Raw genomic sequence first — 23,663 nt, 5'->3', positions numbered from 1 at the left:
ATTTGGAAGGGCTGGGGTTAAAAGTAAAAAGGACTCGCACAAACCACAATCCCATTATGCCCCTTCTCTTCTCCGGTTACAAGGGACTCGGCAGAAAAGCAAAAGAAAGAAAGGACGAAGGGATCAGATTGGTAAATATGGGAGCGCCCGGGTTGTCGTAACCAGGCTTTGGGCCGGGCACCCATCTCGCATGTTTAAATGCGAGCTTTGACCGCTCATCACATCCCCGTAAACTGCCTGAAGGATCATGGTTTTCTCCCTGGCGCCCATCTGGGCCTTTTATTTATCACCCCATCAACAATCTGCTTCTCCTCCAGTCGGTGTGGGACTCTCTCTATATTAGCATATATAGCCGCGCCACCCAAACATAAATGAACTCTTTTGAAAAGCTGGGTCAAACGTAAACACCGGCCTGTGATTGTGGGGGGGAGTCGTTGATTACCTAAGCATGGAAATCATACCAACAATAAAATTAAATTTGAAATTTGAGGAAGTGAATTCCTTCAATCTCATTACTCTGCTAGATAGATGAATAGTCGAAGATTCAAAGAAGAAAAATGTCAAGCAAAATCAAACATGATCGAATGAACAAGCCCTCCAGTATAATAAGAATAACAGAGTGAGGATGGATTTAAGAAGAGAGAGCCAACATTTATGGCCTCCAAACCTACCTAGATTAAAAAAACAACAAACATCTAATCTTCTTTAACTGGAAGTACAAGTTTCAGGTCTTGAAGTTTGCATCCGAAAAGGGTTGGTCGACCATCTTGTGAATGGAAAGGAAATTACTCAAAATAGAATCCAATGAAAAACTAGAGACAGTCCGCAAGCTATCCCCTGAAATCATGAAAGCGTCTGCTGAGTACTAAGTCGCTGGAATTGGCACCTGATGCGGCTGCCAAAAACAAGATCCGAGCTGAGCTGCGACGGGTTGAGCGAGCTGAGTGGGAGCGAGCTGGCGAGCTGGTTAGGTGAACGAGCCGACCTGGAAATGGGCAGACGGGGCTAGTTCCCCGAGCTGGCCAGCTGATGCCGAGCTGGTCGGGAGCTGCTGAGCTGACAGGGGAAGACCGAGCAGCCTGAGCTGCGAAGGGTTGAGCGAGCTGGCGAGCTAGCCTGTGAGCTGCCAAGGATGCAACCCGAGCTGAGCTGTTATGAACCAAGCTGGCTGAGTGTAGCCGAGTTGAGAAGAGAAACCGAACTGACTATCCTGCGAAGAAAGAACAACGGCGGGACTAGAGTCCCCGGAATAACTCCGATGGTCAAGTCAGTAGAGCTCAAGAGTAGAACAACAGTAGAGAGAACTGTAGATGGTGTCCCTTGTGTCGTCTTATGGTGCTGTATATATAGGCTTAATGGGTAGTAGTTTCCATATAGGAGTCAAAGTCCCCTTAGGGTTCGGAGTCCTTCTAGGGTTTCATATGACACCCCTAAAGATCCGGAGGCGGCGGCCCATCAGGCCCACTTCATGGAGAGGCGGCGGCTACGGCCGAACTGACCTCCCTCTACTCCGAGCTGCTCTGCCCGAGCTGCCATATCACAGTATCCGTAGATTGGTTGGCCGAGCTGACAGGTCATCATGTCCGAACTGACACGTGGCTACTGGGAAATTTGCCCCACTACAGCACCAGAGTACAAGCTTCAATTCTTCTTAACCTTTCATGCTTTTATTCTGTTAGAACAATTTTTCCAGTAAGATAATTCGTGACTTTGGATTGGATCTACAAGCACAAACGTTCCGAGGATAAGAGAATAAAAAAAAAAAAAAAAAGAAGCAATAAATAGTTGTAGAATTAGGTTGGACATCAAGCATCACCGTCGCCATCCATTATCCATACTCACACGTCATGTTTGTGTGTCCTCTGTTATCCGTTTCTGCAATCTAAATTCATGCCAAGCCTCACACGTATGGAATACGTCCAAACACCGACTTCTGAAGTCCTTCGTCCCCTGCTCGTATTAATGTTCACATAAAGCATTGATCGTCTTGGGCCACAACCTGCATCTCAGTATAGGAAGATCAGAACAAGTAAGACGCTAAATTTAGTAGCAACAATGGTCAAATTTATTCATTTCAATACTCAATATATTGTTCTGAAATTGAAAACAGACATTCCCTAGATTTCGATTATCACTCTCAACGCCCTAATATAAACATCCACTAGTGTCCGACCCACCAAAGAGGTTCCCCTAACTTAAGTTGATCTAATGTTTTACATAACGCTGCATAATCTTCCTTTTTTTTTTGGAATGAACGCTGCATAATCTCGACACACGTAATATATACTCCCTCCGTCCCAAATTATTTAATTATGTTTCGAGAATCCAACTTTTTAAGAATAGTAGTTTGATTGTGATGTTTGTGCTTCTCTTTTCAATTTTTTTTCTATAAATTCAAATTTTAAATTTAAATGGTAACATGCAAATAATTAGAAAGAACCGTGCTGACCATTAAACCTTAATTTTTTTTCTCATAAGATTATATATAAACTCACAATTGACATTACAATTAATTCAAACTACAACTATAGCTAAGTTCTACACTTGGGTGGGACATATACTAACACAAAGATAAGAGTTGAATTGTTCTTCGCATCGAGAGTCGCCAGCGGAGTCAATGAATCCGGTCCATGCATGGCTGAGTCAGCATTGATGTCCTGTGTATCCCATCCCCTCAGCAAAGCATTCAAACCCACCTCCGACCCACACCCTATATAATAAACTTATAAACGCCACACGCTCAACCCGCAACTTCCTATCACCGCACCTCTCATTAATCATATTATTGATTATTCTTTTCTTCCTCACAAAAACAAAAAAAATCAAACTTTTCCATGGCTTCTTCCATTGGCTCCACATTCGCCGGTGCCGCCCCGAGCTGCGCTAGATTCAAGCACCACCTTCGCCAGCCAAGTAGGATTTCGGCAGCTCACGCCACTGCCGGAAGGACATCGACATCTACCTCACACATTGCTCCCCAGACTTCGTTATACGAAGTTCTCGGGATTCCGATGGGGGCCACGTGTCAGGAGATAAAGGCCGCGTACCGGAGATTAGCCAGAGTCTTGCATCCGGACGTTGCGTCGTCTCATAATAGCACTAGGGGTAGCCAGGACGCTTCAGCGGCTGCCGACGAGTTCATGAGAGTTCATAAAGCGTATACGACTCTTTCTGATCCGGAAAAGCGCGCTGATTATGACCGGACGTTGTTCCGGCTGAGACGCCCGGCTTATGTATTGTCGGCCACCAACAGGGGTTCCGGGTATTATACTCGCCGGACTTGGGAGACTGACCAGTGTTGGTAGCACAACCTCGCAGCGAAATGACTCTTTTATCCAGACATCAATTAGCTCATCAAATTTGATGCCTTTTCAGATTTTCGGAAATGTACAGATACTCCCTTTTTATTGCATCTACTAGTATCAATTACTAGGAGTAATTAACATGTACCGTAGATGCAGATTCTAGAATCAGGCTGAGTTTTAGGTGTCTGACTTGGAATGCTAGCTGTTGCTTCTACTTACAACATGGTATTTTCGAAGAAAATGTGTTAGAAATGCAATTCCCACTACAATTGTTCTTATCTTAATGTCAGAACAAACAATAATAATATGTTGTATACTAGTAGTAATTTTCTTTGTGAGTTATTATATCTACTTTTTCCTTTGATTTTGTGGTCTTTTCTTCTGATTCCATTTCTCGTAGTATTAAAATACCCCTAGCCACTTTAAAGAAAATTGCAAAAGACATTTAAGTTTGGCGAATCCATGTCACGGCTGCTTTATAATTGGGAAATTTTTATTTCGATCATGATCAACTACTAATCTAGAGATTAGTCACATCAACGAGTATTGGCACTTTATACACACACATATGTATATAGGAATTGATTAGGGATAATTCTAGAAATTTCCCTTGAGGTTTTTGACAATTTCACCGAGCTCCTCTAAAGTTTGAAAAATTGCACTTACCTCTCTGAATTTGATAGATTTAGTAACAAAATCTTAAAATAATATTTGACTTTGTCAAATTTTTAAGCGAATACCCAAAAATACCCTTATGTAATGAGTTTTAATTTATTTTTTCTATACAATTATAAGATTATCTAGTATAATTATAAAGAAAAGATGCCAAAATTTTTATGTTCATAACTATTATTTGATAAACAACTATAATAATAATAATAAATTTATCACTATGATATGATATTTTGTTATGAATTTAGATTTATAAAATAGAAAAGAAAATGTTAAAATAATTAATTTAGAGTTTATGAATTTTTTGAGTAGTGGGATTATCATAATTTAGTAGTGGTTTTGGGCAATTTCTTTTTTATTTATTGTTAATTTTAATACCAAAAAATAGTAAACAAAGATCATCAAAGCATTGGATTGCATATAAAGTTAACTCATTTAAAAAATCACTAGTTTGACATTTGATTACAATGGAAACTAGAGGTAATAGTGGTAATTCTATAGTTTTATTGGCAACAAATTTTTAAAAAAATGAATGAGGAGGAAAAAGAATGAAAAAAATAATTTTAAAAGCTATTCTTAGTATAAGCATACTAAACAAGGGGAATTTCATTAAAATATTTAAGGGTGTTATTGTCCTTTTAAATGACAAGGGAGGTATGTATAATTTTTAAAATGTCAAAGGAGCTAAATGAAATTGTTAAAAACCTTGAGGGAGGTTTCTGAAATTATCCCAATTGATTAAAATGATATTTCTGCAGAAAAGGATTGGGAAGAATTGGATCCACATATTAGACTTAGACTGTGAAGCTAGGATTCTTCCGCTTCATCACCACCCAAAATGATAAATAAATGACAAACAAATGATACTAAAAGGACCAAATTCCGAGATTGCTTTCTCCTTTTTTTTTTGCAATCCAAAAATATCATCATGATATTGCTATGTCTCGAAATGCAAAATATTAAAGTTATCTAAGGAAATATCATGCAGAGGAGAAAGAAGCTTTGCCCTCTTCAATTAGATATAACTCACACTCCAATAACCGATCTTATTATTGTGATGAAATTGAGATCCATCAAAGTAAAAGGGGTCACTGATTTGATATAAACTTTTCTTCTCTTAAAAAATGATGATTCTAGGATGGATTTAGGCCTTATTCAGTCATTCATCGTGTTGAGAGAAAACACATCTAAACTTTAAACACAACTCTCGTAACAAAACTTGTACGAGCTAGTTTGGCACTACAATTTCTAACAAGATTTCTTAGCCTAAACTTGGGTGACTTTCCTTAAAAGTGAATTTAACATTCAAATGTTAAAACACTCTTGCTTCAGCAAATCACCAAAGCAAGAGTGTCCGTGTGAAGGTGTGATTAAAATTAATGTAGATGGGGCCTCGAAGATAAATCCTGGAAGACCAGGTGTGAGAGGGCTGATTAAGGATGACAAGGGGACGTGGGTTGGGGGGTTTTGCAAAGACTATGGACTGGCAAGGGAATCGGCGATCGCTTCTCCTTACCATAATCTGCTTAAACGGATAAGAGGCATGAGTGACAGAGACTGGTCATGTACCCTGCAGCACACCTGGAGAGAAGGGAATAGATGTGCAACTGGCTAGCCATCTCAATCACAGCTATCATATGATGGACTGTTAGAGGAACCACCACCAGGACACGAGCAGCTCTTAGGAGCCGATGTGATTGGGGTCACGATCCCACGTTTAGTACCGCGTTAAGGGGCCTTTGCCTCTCCTTTGGATATAAAAAAAAAAAAATTTATGCCAAGTATCCCCGCGGGGTAGCTCGAGCGGTCCGCTCCCCCTCCTTAGAGTATGGCGACCTTCCTGGCTTGTCCAGGGTTCAAGTTCCGCTGTTAATGTGTTCGGTGTGGAGTGGGGTCTCCTTTCCCGGGCCGCAGAGGATTAGTCAGGCCCCGTAAGGATTGACCCGGACACCCCCGTGTCAACAAAAAAAAAAAAAAAAAAAAAATTAAAGTTGCCCAACTGATTTCAAATGCAGGTTCAAATTCCCAGTGCATTGCTAAATGGGAAACTATATGTGAACGCAAAGCTAGCACGAACATTTTCTTTTCATTTTCGACAGCATATTCTGAATCTGTATTTTTATAACGCTACTTTTTTAGAAAAACAAAAGGAAAAGGAAAAAAAAATTAAAAAGGCTCACAATTGTCTGTTCCCAATAGGCAACAGGAAAGGTATGCCAGTATGGTATGTATGAATGCATCGTGATGTTGGTCCATTACATTTTCAAGTTCATATAATCATTTGAGGCCCAAATCCAACTTAATGGACAGAAAACAATATGAGCCCATAATGATGATTGCAAACCCATTTGATTTGGGCGTAGCAGCACCTTCTTCTGAAATCTGAATTTCGAGCAACCAGCGACGAGTGGGTCAGTCGCTCCAACTCTAGGCTCTAACTCAGCAGCAATGGCGCATGTTTTAAGGCCTCTGGCGCGGTTGCCCAGATTACATCACCAATGCCACTGCTCCGCCGGAGCATTCTATTATTTCCTTACCTCCTGCTCCCTCCCTTCCGCAGAAACCACCGCCAAATTCCCCCACCAACTCTTACTCATCAATTCCTCCCCCCTGGTCTCTGCTCGCAACCTCCACTTCCGTACACGCGCTCTCAAATTGCGTCAACTTCCCTTGCCGTCCGATACCACTGAGAGCGACAGCGACTCTTCCGACGACGGTTCGGCCAAGAAGAGCCGCAATGAGAAGAAGCGCGAGGCTAAGCGCGCCGTCCGCTGGGGGATGGAGCTCGCTAACTTCTCACCACCTCAAATCAAGCGCATTCTCAGGTGCATTTCCATTATTACTCTCACTCTCCTTTTTGATACTCTCAGAAATTTCTCATCAAAATGATCTGGTGATTGCTGCTAGTTGAGTATTTGAAGATGAATTGCTTGTTTGGTGTTTTGAGTGCAGAGTGGCCTCTCTTGAGCGTGAAGTCTACGATGCTCTCATGCTAGTTAAGGTAGTATAATCACTACTCAGTGTTCTCTTGATTAGTTTAGTTTTGTTTGTTGCAAAAAATTTACAAGTTATTGCGGTGCTCTGGTTGAGGTGGTGAGTGAGTAGGGTGTTTTTGTGAAATTGTCGCAGAGGCTTGGTCGCGATGTTCGAGAAGGAAAGCGAAGACAGTTCAATTATATAGGTATGCGGCTTGAATTTCTAGCTCGATACTTTTCCCCTATGAATATTTTACATTTTTAATTCTCACTATCCGAAATGTATGTAGGAAGGTATTATATATAGTAGTATGTAACGGTTGTGAACCGATGGTACGGTGGAGTTTGAAGGGTAAGACTAGGAAGAGGAAAGCAATCATTTCGTTGTTCATTGATATCAACTAATTCGGATATGTAGGCAATGTTGGCATGCAATGTTTGATTATAGAGGAGAAAAGTTTGGTCACTTGGTCACTAGTTAGTTGCCATGCAGGGCAATGTGTGGATCTTTGCATCTTTTCTCTTAGTTGTCCTGAATTGAAAGGCTCGTTGACATTTTGCATCTCCAGTGAAGGAAAGTCTTTGTGCCTCGTGAGGGAAAGCTCTAGCATCATATTTGGATTCGAATTCCTGATATTGTCTGCAGGGAAGTCACAAGTTTCAATGATAGTGAGAACTGAATAAGTAGGGACAAGTTTAAAGAAGTTATATCATCATTCTTATGAGAGATAGGATGTAATCTTGTTGACAAACAACAGGGGATCATTGAAGGATTACACGTTTTGAGTAGGAAAAGGGGAAGAGAGAAAGGAAGTGAAACAATTCTTGTATTAGTTTATGACCATGTTTTTGCTGTTTGTTTATTGATTTTCCTCCTTCCTCCTGTATATAACAACAAACTGGTAAAAATGTTGTTCAATCTGCTCGCTGTTGTGCATAGTTTTAGTAATTCTTTGTTCAGTAAACTGGACATTATTTTTGTCTGATCACATAGAAATCTGTAATGATAGTTAGTATAATGGACAGATTTTGATGTCTTTCATCTCCATTTCAGGAAGACTGCTCCGAGAGGTAGAGCCTGAATTGATGGACGGGTTAATCCAGGCCACAAAGGACGGCGACAATGGCAAGTTTCAAACTTTATGTGGTCCAGAAGCACAGGCAATTGAAGATAGTGATGACACAGCAGAAGAAACTGAAGATGAGTGTGAAGATGTATGCCCTGGCTTTTACACGATAACTTGAACTTATATTGGATGCTATGATTCTCCCTCCATTTTCTCATCCTCTTCTGTTATTTGAAGTAAACATATTGCCAAAACGAACATGTTACAGAACATAGAATGACCTTCCCTCTTATGCTATATCAGAATAAGGCATGATGTGAATTATTCCTTATCTTATGGTACCTGACATGAATAATAGGATATTCCCTCTCATGCTGTTGCAAAATAATCTGACATGAATCCTCTGCAAAACTCAATGCTTCTCCTGTCTTTTAATGAAATTAGTTTTGATTTATTACTAAAAAGAATTGCCCTACCTTTCTGGATTTTGTTGACTCAGATCAACTGCATCATGTGAAGAACAGTGATTTACTTCACCAATGTCTTACTTTCCTTAGCTTTTGTTTACAGGATCCAGAGTATTGCATTGAGATAACAACCAGATGGTTTGAGGGATTGATCAAAAAAGATATTGATGTTATGAATGAAATCTACTCACTTGACAGCGTTGATTTTGACCGTCAGGTTAGGTCTCTTACTTTTCCATCACTTGGTTATTTTTTAAACATTGATTTTCAATTGGATGATCAATTTTGCTCTCAAGTAACTTTCAGTGAAATTGAAAACTGAACACATGCAATTTAATTAAAGATAACAAGGGCTGGACACTGTTGAGTGTTGCAAGGTTGAAAATTGAGACTCTGAGTTTCTCTAAATACATGTCAAACATAGTTATAGGGAACTTCAAGCGTGTTATTCTGAATTGACCTATGGGTCAATTATCAATTTAGTGATCATCAGTTTCTAGCATGGTGAAAAACTTCTGTACATTGGGGGTGTTAGTTTCATGCCTGAGATTTGGTTTAAGGCTTGAGATCAAATTATTTGGGTATATATGCAAAGTTTGCTGGATTTCATGTGTCATTGAATTCTACTACAAGTTGGATATATGAAATCATGAGACACTTAACGGGGATTTCCCATGTGAAGCTTTAAATCACTTCAATTTAAGGGGCTTTTTCTTGGGGATACCTTGCACAGTTATTGCAATGGTGCGGGTTCTACCTTCTTTTGGCTTCATGTAGACCAATTATGGAGTTGATTGATTTCTTGGTGATATGTAATTATGAGAGTAGTTTACTAGAAGAAAGGCTCTGTCTGTCGTAAAAGTGGGTAATTGAGCTTGGAAAGACAATGACTCTCCTAGTGCTATGTGTGTGATAATATGGTGCTTGTTGATACTGCTGAATACTATCCTGTGTTCCAAAAACAGTTTGCGCATCCTTCAAAATTAACAAGCAATGCTAAATTGCAGTTCTCTGTTGGTTTGTCGGGATAGATCTGAGGAAGAGGAAAGGAATTGGGTTTCTTGATTAAGAGGAAGACAATTCCTCCAAGTAGTTGGCGAAGATTGTCCAAGAATAGTTTTTAATATATTATTATCTTTTGTACCAACCCAAAAAAGGAAAAAAAAAAAAAAAAAAACTAAAGCTTGTCCAAGGATTCCATGCACGAAAACTTAGTTGCAGTTCAGTGGCTCTTTGATATTTATTTGCCGCTTGATTCCGTGTCCAGTATTCACTTTCCTTTGTGTGCTCATTTAACAAATGATATTTAGTTGCTTTATATGAAGATATTGGTACAGATGGAACTATGCTTTGTCATTTCCTATTATTTCAGAAGATTGATAATATAATTTTGGAATGTTTGAGGTTCCCCGGTGTTTGTGATATTGCATCTCAGTGTAGAGAAGTAGTTTGTGTATGTTTCTGCTGTGGGAAACTGAAAATAAGAAGCTTGGCACTCGTTGAATACATTTGTGCTAGTAGATATTCAGTGAAGCTACAGACAAATTGATATAAGCGCAGCATCACCTTTTCAGAATGATCAGAGTTGTTTAAATTTTTGATGTAATGGTGCTTGGACTATTACCTTTGTCCATTTGTCTCGGTTTTCATCTACGCTTCTCAATTTCCTTGATAGGAACTAAGAAGGCTTGTAAGGAAAGTGCATGTCATGCAAGAGCATCAGGTCAGCTCAGAATCAGAAGAGAAGGGGGAAGAAGTGGAAGCAAAGGTCGTGGGTGCTAAAAGGCGCCTCACTCGTTTCCTTCGGAGCCTTGTAAAGCAGCTTCCCATAGAATAAATGACTTAGTTGTCTAGTCTGTATACCTACGTCTAATTTATCTGTTCTGTCCAAGCACTAATATGACGGTCTGCCATATCAAATCCCATTTTTTATACTGTTTAATCCAGTAAAAAAGGAAAATAGAAATGAAGAATTCCCTTGGGTAATATTTAGTTTCGTCGCAGGATCTTTATATTGTCACCGCTGTACCACAGGGTTTCGTAGAAAGTGAGGAGGCGGGGGACTGCTTATGAGGAGAATAGGAAAGAAAGTTAAAGACGCTGAAGGATTGGTGTTTGTCCTGTTGATGACCATATGATAAATGCTGATGCCTACCACGGTGGCTTTTTATTTTGTTAATATCATCGATTGTGATGTGATCACGAGTCGAGGACAAAGACTTCTTTTGTATCGGTTGAAATCTCCAATCTATCTGATGATGTTTTGAACTTTTTTGTTTTTTGTCATGTCTTCCCGTCACAGCAAATCACGCAAGGACAGAGCGAGGCATGAGAAAAGGAAGAAGAATTAGAGACCCTCCATTTGGACTTTAGAGAGTGTTTTGGCGGAGCAGATGTTTTCTGCAAATAGAAGGTGACAATTGGAAAGTACTTGGTGCAAATTACACGCTAAAACCTGTCCTGTGTGATGTGTGAACTGGATAATTGAGTTAGGTAGGAGAACTTCAAAAACCTTTCTGATGTTCAATTGTCTATTTTTTTTTTTAAAGCAAGAATCATGTGCAGCACTAATTTGGTGTATCCGCTGACGAAACTCGGTACAGGAGTGGTCATGCGTCTGCTTATATTCAAAATTAACGGCAATGGGAGTGGTCCGGGATGCTTTCACCATCCGATCCACGGTAGTCGTCCATTGATCTAACTCAGCCTCCTCCTCAGAAAGAGGTAACATCCCACATATATATCGTTATCGTTGGTGTAGGAAGTCCTTGCGTATTCGAGTTCTCATGCATGAAATCGGCCTGAATATCTACTATGGTCTGTCTAAACCGGGAACTAAAATCGTGCGAGCGTCCTTCCACAATTGATGTTTCTACTTTCTACCACCAAAGTCGTAACACGCACTACTCTCTCTTTGAAAATGCATAACGAAAGCAATAGGTCAAATTAAAAGGTTACAGTGAAATGATTTTTTTCATGTCATTGTACATTCGGAAGGCAGGCAGCCCGGATGGGTTCCGCCATTTATGACTGGGAAAAAGAACGTATCCTTTGTGGCAGCAGCATCATCCGGCTAGAAGGTTGAAACTAAATCAATAATATTACTACCAATAATGTCTTGGAGCGGTCCATTAAATGTGAGCAATAATAGTGGGTCAAATGAACCGGAGTTAATTAACAGCAGGAGTATTGGTTTCACAAGAGCTATGATCAAGGAAAGAAACCTGATATTCAGGGTTTTTTTCACTGGCGGCTCATTTTAAGTTACTATAACTTATCAGCCACCACTAGGCCTGTCAACGGGTCGGGTCTAGACCCGGATCCGGACCGGATCCGTGAAATTTTTGCGGGTATGGGTAGAGATTTAATTCCGTTTCCCGGATCCGGATCCGGATCCGTTTTGTCAAACAAAAAAACCGGTCGGATACGGAATATAGTATTCCGACTCATTTTAGACCCGGATCCGGATATAAATGAATTAATAATTTTAAAAAATATATATTTATCAATATAATTTGATTAGGGTGATGTATTTTAATAAAGTTAATTTGATTTCTTTTCTTATTTGATTTTTTCTTTGCATTAGTTAGAAATTAGTTTACAAATATATTTTTTTCTCATTTTTATTAGAAATTATAAATTTTGGTAAATTTGTTCGGGTAGACCCGGATCCGGATCCGGAACATAGAATAAAAGACCCGTCGGGTAAACGGGTCGGATCCGGATCCGGCATTGTAATTCGGGTCCGAGTCCGGAATAATGAATTCCGGCCCGGACCCGGCCCGTTGACAGCCCTAGCCACCACCCCACCCCCCCAAAAAAAAGAACAAAAAAAGCTCTTAACGTATTTATGATCTTATGTTAGTGTGTTTTTCTAGCACCTAACTCGTAGAACATGTCGGCCGGCCCCGCAGGAGGGAAAATGGAGTCTACAAGGTGGGGGACAAATGCAATTGAGATAAGATAAGCCTACAAGACGCATTCTTTTTTTTTTTTTTTCCGGAGACAATAAACCTATTTTATCCTATACACTAAGGGGAGGGGGCGGACCTAAGGAGGTCCAGGAATAATCCGGAGGGGACTGAACTACTACCGGACCAAACGGGTGCATAGCACACCCGTCTGAATTTTTTTAGAAACAAGCCACTGAAATGTGGCATTTTTGGTGGGAGGCAAAGGCTGCTAATTTACGCATACACAATCTACAAATGTTTCTTCATTAGCAGTCAAAGCTCCCGGTTTCCTCCTGGTTGCTGGTTGGCGTTTCGGAAGTAGTTACGGTCCCAATGTGGCAGTTTCATGACGACGGAGCATTATTTTAGCCAAATACGATTCTACAAGTTAAGTTCAATGTTCAAAGTTGAAACCAGATTCTGTCTGGAAGCCTTCAGAGTTCAGCCTGTGACGATGTCTGGTAAGAGTCAAAATCGTATTATAGGATGGGAAAATGCGCATTGGATTGGATGAGCCATTTGGTTTTGACCAAGGTTTCCACATACAAGCATACTAATCCAAGTTCCAAACGGGTACAAGCATACTAATCCAAGTTGTACATTTAAAATCGGAATCAAACACTGGAAAATTTACAGATATTCATACATTTAAGAAGGTAGCCCGGTAAGCATGGAGAAAAGTCACTCCGTCATTCCTGAGTTTGGCCTCGACACACAACTCCCGCGTCACATCATCTTTTTTTTGTTTTCCACCAAGAACTACTAATCTGTGCTCTTCATTATTTTAATTGAACCGGACCAAAGCAAGCACTACCGCCGCCTATTAAATATTAATAGAAGGTGGCGGCAGTTCAACGAATTATGCAGGTAAACTAAGCTACCACTTGACAGTCAAATGTTAGCTCCTAGTCTGCTAATTTGATCCTTCATGCCTGCCTTCCTAGTACTGGTAATTGTCGTAATCCGATTGATACCCCATCCGTCAAGTGCATGAATTGATGAAACATTATTATTCGTTTGCTTAAATTGAGCTTTAAAAAACATGAAAAGATTTTTGACGCCAACAATCTACTTTACTCTTTTATTGTGATAGTAATATTATTGTTAGGTGAGACCGTGAGAGAGAACAGAGGAGCCCAATTGGACTTGATGAGACATGGAAAGAATGGCATCTTTGAGCTTTGAAGTCTCTCGAATTGGTCGATGGAAAAAATATCACCAAATGGGGATTCTTTCTGTTTTAATACTACAACTGCTGCTACATTCAGCCGCCAATTTTTCCCACCTAGCACAGTAACTTCAATTCTCGAAATCCCCTTTTTTTTTGGAAAGCAATAATGATATGGTCTCGTTGACATTTCCTGTTTCGTGGTGTGCTATCTGGATTGTGGAGACGAACCAAACGTTGTGCCAGGAGCTTCTTCCCCCCCCCCCCCCCCCCCACCAAGTTTAGTGGTACTGAGCAATGATGTTTATCTGTTCAACCAATTTATTAATTTGTTTATTTAATCGAAATACCAAATGTGATTGGCATGCTTTCTACATATTTCCTGTGGGTTGTAGAAACAATCAGAATCATTGATTGAATGCTCTCCTGAAAATACCAATTTGGCTTCAACTGCTCGTGTATCTCTTGATCAATATCTCTACGACAACAGGGTCCTCTTTATTTAATGGTTAGCCTTTCAAAGTGGGGACCTTAGCAACGGCCAGCCGACGGTTGTTTCCGGGCACACTATGGATAGAAATGTCTTCTAAATGCTTGCATAACAGCCAAATTGCCAATGTAATTACGCTACAGCGACTGATCCTTTGAGATTTTTTCTTCTACATCTACGCCCTTTTTTGTGTTGCCCTATCTTTTGCAGGATGGGGTTTTTATCCCCCCTCAAAACCAGCCCTACACTCAAAAAGCTTTGCGTTACGTTTGAAATTTTATGCCATATATATATATATATATCTCGGTTGCATCATGCCCAATCAGCGACAATTATATTATTGAACTTGGATTGTTTTTTCTCTAATCAGCTTTAGAAATGCGCTTAAGTTCGATCATAAAATTGTTTCGACCAATGCCGAATTGAACTAAAATATCTTGAAGAAGTTATGGATTCTAATCCCATTTCCTCCTCTTCTCTTCTTAAATCTCGCCCCTTTTCTAAGTAAGAAATTTTTTCTTTTAACCCAAAAAAAAAAATGGTAAACACACTTTAAGAGTGCTAATTGGCATGATTCCTTGTGGTTCTATCATGTGAAACCAGTTCCAAAAAGCATATTGCATAGCAGTCGACTGTTGTGGTGGATCCTAGTAGTGAGCTTTAATTATTTAAGCTAGCTACCCGGTAGTTGATGCTTGCAAGCATTCCTCTTATCGCTTCGTGCCTCCAAACAGTTTTGTTTTTTTGTTGATTTGATAAGAGTAGTCCTCTTCAATTAGAAATTTTAAGCAGACAGCCACAGATGTAACATTTACATGTCACGTTCTGCGTCTGCCCCCATTTTTTTCTTAAAGTTATTGGGAATAATGATACTCGCATAGAATATCTTCAGGAAGCTGTGATAGGAGTCTTTTTTTTTTTTTTTTTTTGTCAGCAATGATACATTTGTATAACCTACTCTATCCCAATCTAGGGAGAGGGGGAGCCTAAGGAGGCTGTGGTAAGGAGCTAGTGGGTATACAGACTCAACTAGATCAAGGGAGTGTTATGACACAACCCTTAGATTTTTTTCGCTGGCTAGTGGATATACAGACCCAACTAGATCAAGGGAGTGTTATAACACAACTCTTAGATTTTTTTCACTATATACGAGATTTGAACCTCACCTACAGTTCAAGGAGGGACTTAAGCCCCTCCCTGGTGATAGGAGTCTCTAGCTTAAACGTTTCAAATATTTCAATTTTGTATCTGTAAGTAGATGCAGATACGGCTACTTCTAAACTTTGCTTTCCGTGTACTCTACATTACATATTCAATCCACATACTAAGTACATATAGCACCCCAATCTGCTGAGGTAAAATATCGGTAAAAATGAGATGTATAGAAATTAGAACATGTGTCTTGACCACATTGCCAAGGGTCAAACATCATCTATATATTTTTGGACTTGGGTCCCAAAACAAATAGTACGTGTTCCACACAATCATCAGATCATCATAACTTCTTCTTCTACAGTACGTGTTACTTTTGCACTTTGGTTTGGAGTCTCTTACAAACGGCAAATTTGACTGAAAGGCAGACCTCCTGATAAATGCACTCCCCCCCAAAACACACTGGTCCTTCTTCATTTCCATTTCTCTTCTCAAATGGAAAGAAAGAAAGGAAAGAAAATGCACTTATCACTTATCATCATCAAAGCCAAAGGGCTGCGAATCTCTACAGTGTCAATTTCAATCGTGGAGCAGAGTGTAATGCATGTATCAGTACGCTAATGCTGAAACTAAAAACAAGAAACAACGTTTTAACTTCTGCATCATTCACCACAACCGCAAACGTAAAAATGTGTACTCCAAACCTGAAATGACGACTTAAATTTACTGGAAAGCCCATTTAATATTTGCTAAATCCATTCCATTTTATCAGCAAGTGTCCAATTGGGAAGCTATCTGCACACATCGCAGTGTTAATTTAGGAAGAGGGCTTTCTTGTTAATACTGAGCAGTAAGTAGCCTTTACAAAACAGAGAACGCCTTGCTTTACAAAACAGAGGAAGGCGGCGCCAGTTACAAACTCAATGACGCTGGCAGCCCAAATTCATCATCCCCCACCTCGTCTCATGGGGGCCCATCACTACTGCAAAAACTACCGATCGCTCCTACCTTCTGATTCTCTATATATACACCCCTGCGGCCATCCTTGCACACCAGAACCCCCTCTCTCTCTCTCTTCACACCACCCCCCCCCACCACCCTTGCATTTCCCCTGCTTTCCAGTTTTCCTATAGCAGCAGAAGAAGAAGGTTGATTTCCATTGTCTCCTCCTCTCAAGCCGTCACCTCCTTCTCCTTCTTTCCATTTTTCCAAGTGTAGTAGCACGATATCATTCATGGCTCAACTCTATTTATTCCCCCTGCTGTTTACACTCATTAATCAATTCACATCAGGTAACTAGCCCAAGCTAATTTGCTCCAAAAATCACGGAAGAGGAAACATAGCATTCACTAGCCTGGAATTTGAATCAAATTGATGCTAATTAAACGAAACATTGTCCATCTTACTTATTTACAGCATTCATTAGAATTTTGAACCGTGCAATGCATTTGCGCTTCACACATAACAGGATTTATTTGTCGTGTCCTACGATAACGCAGGAATTTATGCATCAGCAACATTTACATTAGTAAACAAGTGCCAGTACACAATTTGGCCCGGCATTTTGTCCAATGCCGGAATTGCCCCGCTTTCCACCACCGGCTTTGCTCTTCAAGTTGGAGAGTCCAGGACCATTCAAGTACCTTCCTCCTGGGGTGGCCGCTTCTGGGGTCGGACCCGCTGCACGGGAGACTCCTCCTCCGGCAACTTCAGCTGCGTCACGGGGGATTGTGGCTCCGGAAAGGTAGAATGTGCTGGCGGCAACGCTGCTCTGCCCGCCACCCTGGCTGAATTCACGCTCGACGGGGCCGGTGGCTTGGACTTCTATGACGTCAGCCTGGTGGACGGCTACAACCTCCCCATGCTGGTGGTCCCGCAAGGTGGCTCCGGTGGCAACTGTACAACCACGGGGTGCGTGGTTGATTTGAACGGGGCGTGCCCTTCGGACCTGAAGGTCACGAGCAGCGACGGGGAGAAAGTGGCGTGCAAGAGCGCGTGCGCGGCGTTCGGGCAAGCTCAGTATTGCTGCAGCGGCGCGTATAACACTCCTGATACGTGCAAGCCATCCAGTTACTCGCAGGTGTTCAAGAACGCGTGCCCGCGCGCCTATAGCTATGCCTACGATGATAAGACCAGTATCTTCACGTGTGCCGGCGCCGACTACATTATTACCTTCTGCCCACCTCCCAACACCAGGTAAATTCTGAGTCCCTCGCTCCCAGTAATGGCCGTAAATTTACGCAGAATATTCAGATAATAAATTTGTATGATTTTAATTTAATTGTCAACTTAAAAATATGAATTGAACCGATCTGAATTAGGGAGAGATTTTAATTAATTAATTTTGTGTCCCTCCCTTGATCCGGTTTTTTTTTTTTTGGTCCACTGGGTCCTTAAATGTCACGCGTTACGAGGCCTATTCTTGTCTCCATGTTCTCCAAACTCTGTCGTTTGGGGGGCGGGGGCTGATGAAAGCGACAGTATCACTTGTTAATCAGAATCGGGAATTTACAGGAGTACAGTACTATAGTATTGTGCGGTATACCTAATAATTGGAGGAGGTTTCTGCGGTTCAACGGCTAAAAAAGTTTTGTCAACCAAAATTTAGACAATTCGGTGGAGGTTTGATCGAAACTTTAGTAGTCTTTTGCCAGCTTTGAGTGAAGCATGGGTGATGGGATTGTCGTCATTATTTGGGGGGGTCAATATGTGCATGCTGATTGTGATATAAGTGATATTGTCATAGGCCAAACTGCTGATGGTCAGCCTGAAAATTTTGACATTTTTTTTTTTTTATGGGAAATTGAAAACGGGATGGGATAAAGAATTGGATGGACGGCAACTGACTACTAATTATTTACGCCACGCCATTGAAGAGAATGGATGGACAGCCTGGTGGGCAAAAACTCTGCTCCAGTGCCATTAGATTAGATGCAGCCTGGTTGTCTAAATCTATTTTAGTTGGCGCCAGGAAACCCCGACTTCGATTAACTTTTGGCAACCCAAGTTGATAGCCATGTCCCTTGTTCCTTATCCAAGTTGACAACATGCATGCTATGCTATGCTACTTGAAATTACTTATTATTAATAAGGCTGCCGCACCTTTTTGCTAATACCATGTGATATAATCGCAGCCAAAAATCAACACAAACTCCGGCGGGCGATGACGACAACAACACACCACCGCTGATCAACGGAACCATGATATACCAGGGTGCAGAATTGGAGGAGAGCGGTGCTGCAGCATCCGCGTGCATGCACGCGTTCAGATCGCAGGCCATTGCCGCTGCTGTCGCCATCGCTGCAGCAATGTGGCGGTTGTGTCACCACTTCTAACTTCTTCTATTCCTTTTGGCCTTTCTTCTATCCGTTTCTCTGCCCCTCTCCCTCTCTCAGTCCACATCTAGCACCAACTTTTCGCGACCCATTACCTTCCACGGAGGCCCGTCTAACCTTGTCCGGTTTCGGGTGGCGTACCACCTGTGGGCCATTCAGTTTATCTGGTCCTTGCCGTTCTGTGGTCCCAAATTCCGGCCCACATGACGACGAACCCAGTCACCATGGAAAGCTAGCTAGCTTAGCAAGTGGGACCAAATCCCCTCTGCTCAGGTCACTGGCAGTAGTTCGTTTTCATGGAGGAACACAAATAGCAGAGTCTAATTATAGCAGACACATACACAAGATAGTAGGCGGAGTAGCTGTAGGGGTGGTGCCAATTGTTCTTAAATTTTTGTTTGTTTTTTTTTTTTTTTTAAGAATATAGCGTAGAGGGGTAGGAGATTCAGAATTTAGGTTACACAAAATATTTATTGCGTTAGTATAGTGATAATAGCCCTAGTATGTATATACTACAGATCAATCAGAAGAATCTTAAATTATTGTTTGGTCATGTATTGTTGTTTCCTCGATCTTAATGTTTTGCTGTTGCTGATACCTGTGAATCAATAAAAACAAATAAAAGCAGCTGATGGAGCAATATTAATAATAGAATGTCGAGGCAGCAGCACAGGTGGATGGGATATTGTAAATTGTACTAATATGATATGATATGATATAAAAAGGGATTGGTGATGATCGAATATTACGGAATTCCTATGATGCCCTTTTCCTATGATTCTGCTTCCATGGTAGTATATAATAATTAGTTCTACAGCCTAGCAAAAGGAAGCACTACTGAGCTTGATTTGACATCTTGCTGAATTAGCCATATTGCTTTTGCTACGATACTTTACTGAATTATTTTTATACCTACAGGGCCTAATGATTTGTTGCGGTGAGTTGTTATCGTGATTAGTGTTAAATCACGTTGTGACGTGGCAGCTTTTGCATATATATATATAAAAAGCTCATTTCCCAGTTACTCTTCGACACTGGACGCCAACTTTAAGTTCTTGCTTGTAACATCAGTTAACTAACAATGTTGAAAACTTTTTCATTCATACACGTAGGTAGATGATTAGTCATGCAAAACAACTACTCTTAGAATAACTGGAGAATCTACTTGCGTATCGATCAAGAAGAGATCGAATCTCTTAACCTGCATTCTAAAAATTCAGAATTATCTGAAATATTTCGACAGCGCATTCGTTTAGATCGGTGATGATTCACTCTCTCGAATTTCCTCCCCTTGGCCTCGTTGGATCATCCCCTCCCTATAATATAGAGTAAGAGTAGGTCCGAATTCCTCCCCTTGGTTTCGGTGATAGTTTAATCCTTCAGAATTTCCTCCCTAGGTGCCATTGGGTCAGGCCCCCTCTCCATATTATTGAGTTGGAGTAGTTCTATTGTTTCCGACAGAAAAGAAGAGAAAAAAAAAAAAAAAAAAAAAAAGACTAGTCAAGAAAAATGAAGAAAGATCGGACAATGTAAGTGTGGTTACCATGTGATGTGTTCTCCAAGTGACCTGCAATTGAAGGAACTGAAACACCAGATCAGTGCACGCACATGAACGGTTTAACCTCTTGCATGCTGACTTCTGTTTTTTTTTTTTTTTGCATATATTGGCAGGAGATTTCATTTTCTTGGTCTGGAGGTTACTTTTTGCTGGATCACCTGATTATAGAAACAAATACTTTGAGAGCTTCCCAGCTAATTATGGACAAGAAAGACACCCCAACTTCCGAAGCATTATTACTGCATTTACCAGTTCCAGTACGGGTACATAATATGAGATTCCAACCAAAATTCTATTGTAGTGAGAGATTAGCTAACACTCGTTGATTGAATTCAAGTACCGAATCAAACTGGAATGAATGAAGAATGCGGTTCTCTTTTAACCGTGGAATATTCTCTGGTGTTGAATAAACCAAGGCAGCAGAGAAACGGAGGCCGATCGATACAGCTCAAACTATATATCTACGCACCGAAAACCAAGCCAGCATGTACGATCGATCCAAAATATATCTACATCTACAATACATAAGACAGCCACCAACTCTCTTTTGGTTAGTTGCCGTCTTTGTAGTTTTTGAGGGATATGATGTAGCAGCAGCAGTAATTGTTTTTCCTTCCACTACACTCAACTTCGGATCCATCTTAACTACCGCCTGCAGGGTAGATGATCAAAATCTTTAGACAAATTGAGCCCAACCGATGGTTTCTATAACGGTGGACTGCTCGAGTATAGTTGGACTAAATGTGACCGACAAGTTTGCTTTTCAGCAAAGAAATCGACTCCTGAAATCAAATTGAGCAGTAATAATATATGTGATTAGGAGAATCCATCTGGGTCCGGTCAGCGGTCAGGGCTTAGACGCTTTTTTCCAATGTGGTGACACTAACACGTCACCACCAGTCATGTTGTAGAACAATATCCAAAACGGAGCGAGCTCATCCCCTGATTGATTAACGAGACCAAAAAAGAAAAAAAAAAAGTGATGGTTTTGGTTTTTTCATCAATCAAATTGAATCAATCAGTTCTTGGGAGCTTTAAATCAGCTACCATTGACAAAGTTGTGGTTCAATGCATTTATGGCTGCTACTTTCAAATATGACTCAGAAAGATGTCGAATCCACCACCACACAACATCACCCATTTTGTAGTTTAGTAATACATGTAAGAAAATGGATTTGAGGATTTTCGTAGCCCATTTGGTGGCTGCGGTCTCGTGGGTGCCACGACCACCACAACCAGCGGCGGCAGCCGCCACCAGCTGTCCTCTGTCTACTGACTAAGCTCCTCCCCATTAAAACTAATGGAGTTAATCCTTTATACAGTCAAACTTTTCCGAATTTCTTTCTTTTGTTCCCCTCGATCCAAAAAAGGTTTTCGGATAAGCTATAAAAATACGAAAGCGTCGACATTTTGAATTTCTTTTTATGCAAATGTTGCTCAGTGGAACTCGCAACAAAATGCCATTCTTCAAGGCGTGCATTGGTGCATATGCATATTTCAAGAATTTCTCAAATTGACGGCTGCGTGATTTTGGCTTTGAGGAAGTTGACAATCGAAGCAGATAATGCTCCCAACCATTTTTCCTGCTCAAATTTGTTTAAATTAGACTTGGCAATCACATTCTACAGAGTAATCCAAGAGACAAGTAACTGAGTAACTCTTACAGGCCAAAAGTTAAGGGTTTCAGGATATAGAAGTTAATTTTTTAAAAAAAAAAAAAAGAAGAAGGAGGTAAAAAAAAAAAATTGTAACTGAAGCAGATGAGTACTTCCTCAAAACTAGTTGCGACATTTTCGCTACCTGTAGTGGAGTGGACGATTATTGTTTGAACGAAGCCCAACTTGTCCTTGTCCGTACACTGCAGGAGACTGCGGAGACTGCGGGCCTGTTGTTTGTGGAAATCCAAAGAGAAGATTCAACCCAAAAGTCCAATCAATCACATAGTTGTGGATGGGGACTTTCGTTTAGGCTGAATTCCTTTCCCTTTGCATTTTACACCCACTTGATTAGTTCAGTGCAAGAATGAAGAATCCTCCATCCTGAGCATTTTTGTTTCTGAGATGGATCCCACAGAATTTTGTTAATTGATTTACAGCGGGATGAGCCACTGGCCATTTGGTCCAGTGGTCATCCCCTTCTTTGGGGATGCTGGAGGTCAGCCTCCCACAACTTACCATTCTACGTGGCGGCTGGTCTTTGTTCCTGTGGGATAGCTTGAGCGATCCGCTTCCCCTCCTTAGGATATGGCGATCTTCCTGGCTTGTCCAGGGTTCAAGTTCCGTTGTTAACGTGTTCGATGTGGAGTGGGACATCCTCTCCCGGGCGGCAGGAGATTAGTTGGGCCCCGTAAGAATTGATCCGGACACCCCTGTGTCGACAAAAAAAAAAAAAAAGATTTACAGTGGGATGAACTTTGATCCGTTTTTTTTTTCCCTTTTTTTTCATTGTCTGTTTATTTTTCCAATAATTAAACATTTAAACTTAATTAGCTGAGGTCAAACTACGATGGCCTAGCATTGCACCGTATCCTCCGACAGATTGATACGTGGCCTTGAGTAGAAATCCATTTTTTCTTTTGGTGAACTCTATATCCTGGATTCATTCGCAATAGAAGCAGAAAGACTGAAGTTTTCTAGGAGAATAATTCAGATAGTTTCGTCAAGGCGATATATTCAGATAGTTTATGTCATGCATATATATGTATACTGATTTCAACAGGAACCTTTCCTTAACTAAATCTTGAAAGGCATAGATATAGCACAAATGCCATCTGATTAGGATACGATAAGTTAATAGACCCAACAAATTAAGGACCATAATTCCGAAGGTTACCCTGATTTAACTGGTAAGCAGTGTGGTAATCTGGTTAACCTAACACCAAATAAATAATCACCAACGAAAAACCCATTCATTATATTTAGCTCTCCAAATGGTCTAAAAAACACGTATTTTTAGCCCTTAACAAATGAGTGAACCAGTCCTAGTCCATTGACCAGAAGACAAGAAAACATGCCACAAAAAAAAAAAAAAAGAAGAAGAAGACAAGAAAACTTAGCTCAGAAGGTAGTAGATATATAGCATTTACGTAGTAATTAGTTTATAGTTGGGGACGTTCCATTAATGGCTATTTTTCTCGGATGAAAAGCGATGTGTTTAGAGAATGCTTTAAATTGTTTTTTTTTTTTTTTTTTGTTGTTGTGGGGGAAGGAGGAAGAAAAGAGTCGATCTTCTTCCGACATTCTACGCCATCACGTTTGCTTGCTTTTGAGGTTCCACATCACGTATCCTTCCTTTTTCCACGTCTCCTCTCTTTCTGCATTCCTCCTCATAGGTTCCTGCAATATGCTATTTAAAGAAGCTTCTTTATGTTAAGATAGACACCAGATTTTTCAGAGTGTTTACCATTACCACCTGCTGCCAGCACCCCCCACTTTTATGCGTGCAATACTCTCTACCATGCATGCACATATATTTATGTACACACATATATATTAATTATTGCCTTTAAGTAATTACCAAG

At 40.6% G+C, this 23,663-nt stretch overlaps 3 protein-coding genes and 1 non-coding gene across 6 annotated transcripts; 3 read left to right on the top strand and 1 right to left on the bottom strand.

The window, feature by feature from the left end:
* Positions 1 to 119: 119 nt before the first annotated feature.
* On the bottom strand, positions 120 to 227 carry LOC113750936. The gene has a single exon (XR_003464704.1). It is a non-coding gene; the product is annotated as a small nucleolar RNA Z279/snoR105/snoR108 (small nucleolar RNA).
* Positions 228 to 2,549: 2,322 nt separating this feature from the next.
* LOC113749216 (chaperone protein dnaJ 11, chloroplastic-like) lies at positions 2,550 to 3,624 on the top strand. The gene has a single exon (XM_027292895.1). It carries the CDS (start codon positions 2,835 to 2,837, stop codon positions 3,303 to 3,305), a length of 471 nt encoding a protein of 156 aa, XP_027148696.1. The 5' UTR covers positions 2,550 to 2,834; the 3' UTR covers positions 3,306 to 3,624.
* Positions 3,625 to 6,386: 2,762 nt separating this feature from the next.
* LOC113748754 (UPF0307 protein ECA0281) lies at positions 6,387 to 10,758 on the top strand. 3 transcript variants are annotated; one of them, XM_027292301.1, is made up of 7 exons: positions 6,387 to 6,802; positions 6,930 to 6,978; positions 7,107 to 7,158; positions 8,007 to 8,167; positions 8,590 to 8,703; positions 10,162 to 10,299; positions 10,521 to 10,758. In XM_027292301.1, the coding sequence occupies exons 1-7, from the start codon at positions 6,426 to 6,428 to the stop codon at positions 10,557 to 10,559; spliced, it is 930 nt and encodes a 309-aa protein (XP_027148102.1). In that variant the 5' UTR covers positions 6,387 to 6,425; the 3' UTR covers positions 10,560 to 10,758. The 3 variants fall into 3 exon arrangements, with proteins under 3 accessions (XP_027148102.1, XP_027148101.1, XP_027148100.1); XM_027292300.1 differs by lacking the exon at positions 10,521 to 10,758 and having other exon boundaries at positions 8,590 to 8,708; positions 10,162 to 10,246; XM_027292299.1 differs by lacking the exons at positions 10,162 to 10,299; positions 10,521 to 10,758 and adding an exon at positions 9,494 to 10,149.
* Positions 10,759 to 16,334: 5,576 nt separating this feature from the next.
* Positions 16,335 to 19,212, top strand: LOC113748690 (thaumatin-like protein 1b). The gene is made up of 3 exons (XM_027292216.1): positions 16,335 to 16,541; positions 16,749 to 17,445; positions 18,384 to 19,212. The coding sequence occupies exons 1-3, from the start codon at positions 16,484 to 16,486 to the stop codon at positions 18,583 to 18,585; spliced, it is 957 nt and encodes a 318-aa protein (XP_027148017.1). The 5' UTR covers positions 16,335 to 16,483; the 3' UTR covers positions 18,586 to 19,212.
* The last annotated feature ends 4,451 nt before the right edge of the window (positions 19,213 to 23,663 follow it).

This window comes from Coffea eugenioides, chromosome 10, assembly GCF_003713205.1.
Source record: "Coffea eugenioides isolate CCC68of chromosome 10, Ceug_1.0, whole genome shotgun sequence".
NCBI classification, from domain to species: Eukaryota; Viridiplantae; Streptophyta; class Magnoliopsida; order Gentianales; family Rubiaceae; genus Coffea; species Coffea eugenioides.
Note: the sequence above shows the minus strand (reverse complement) of the source record. Positions and strands in the feature narration are given on the sequence as shown.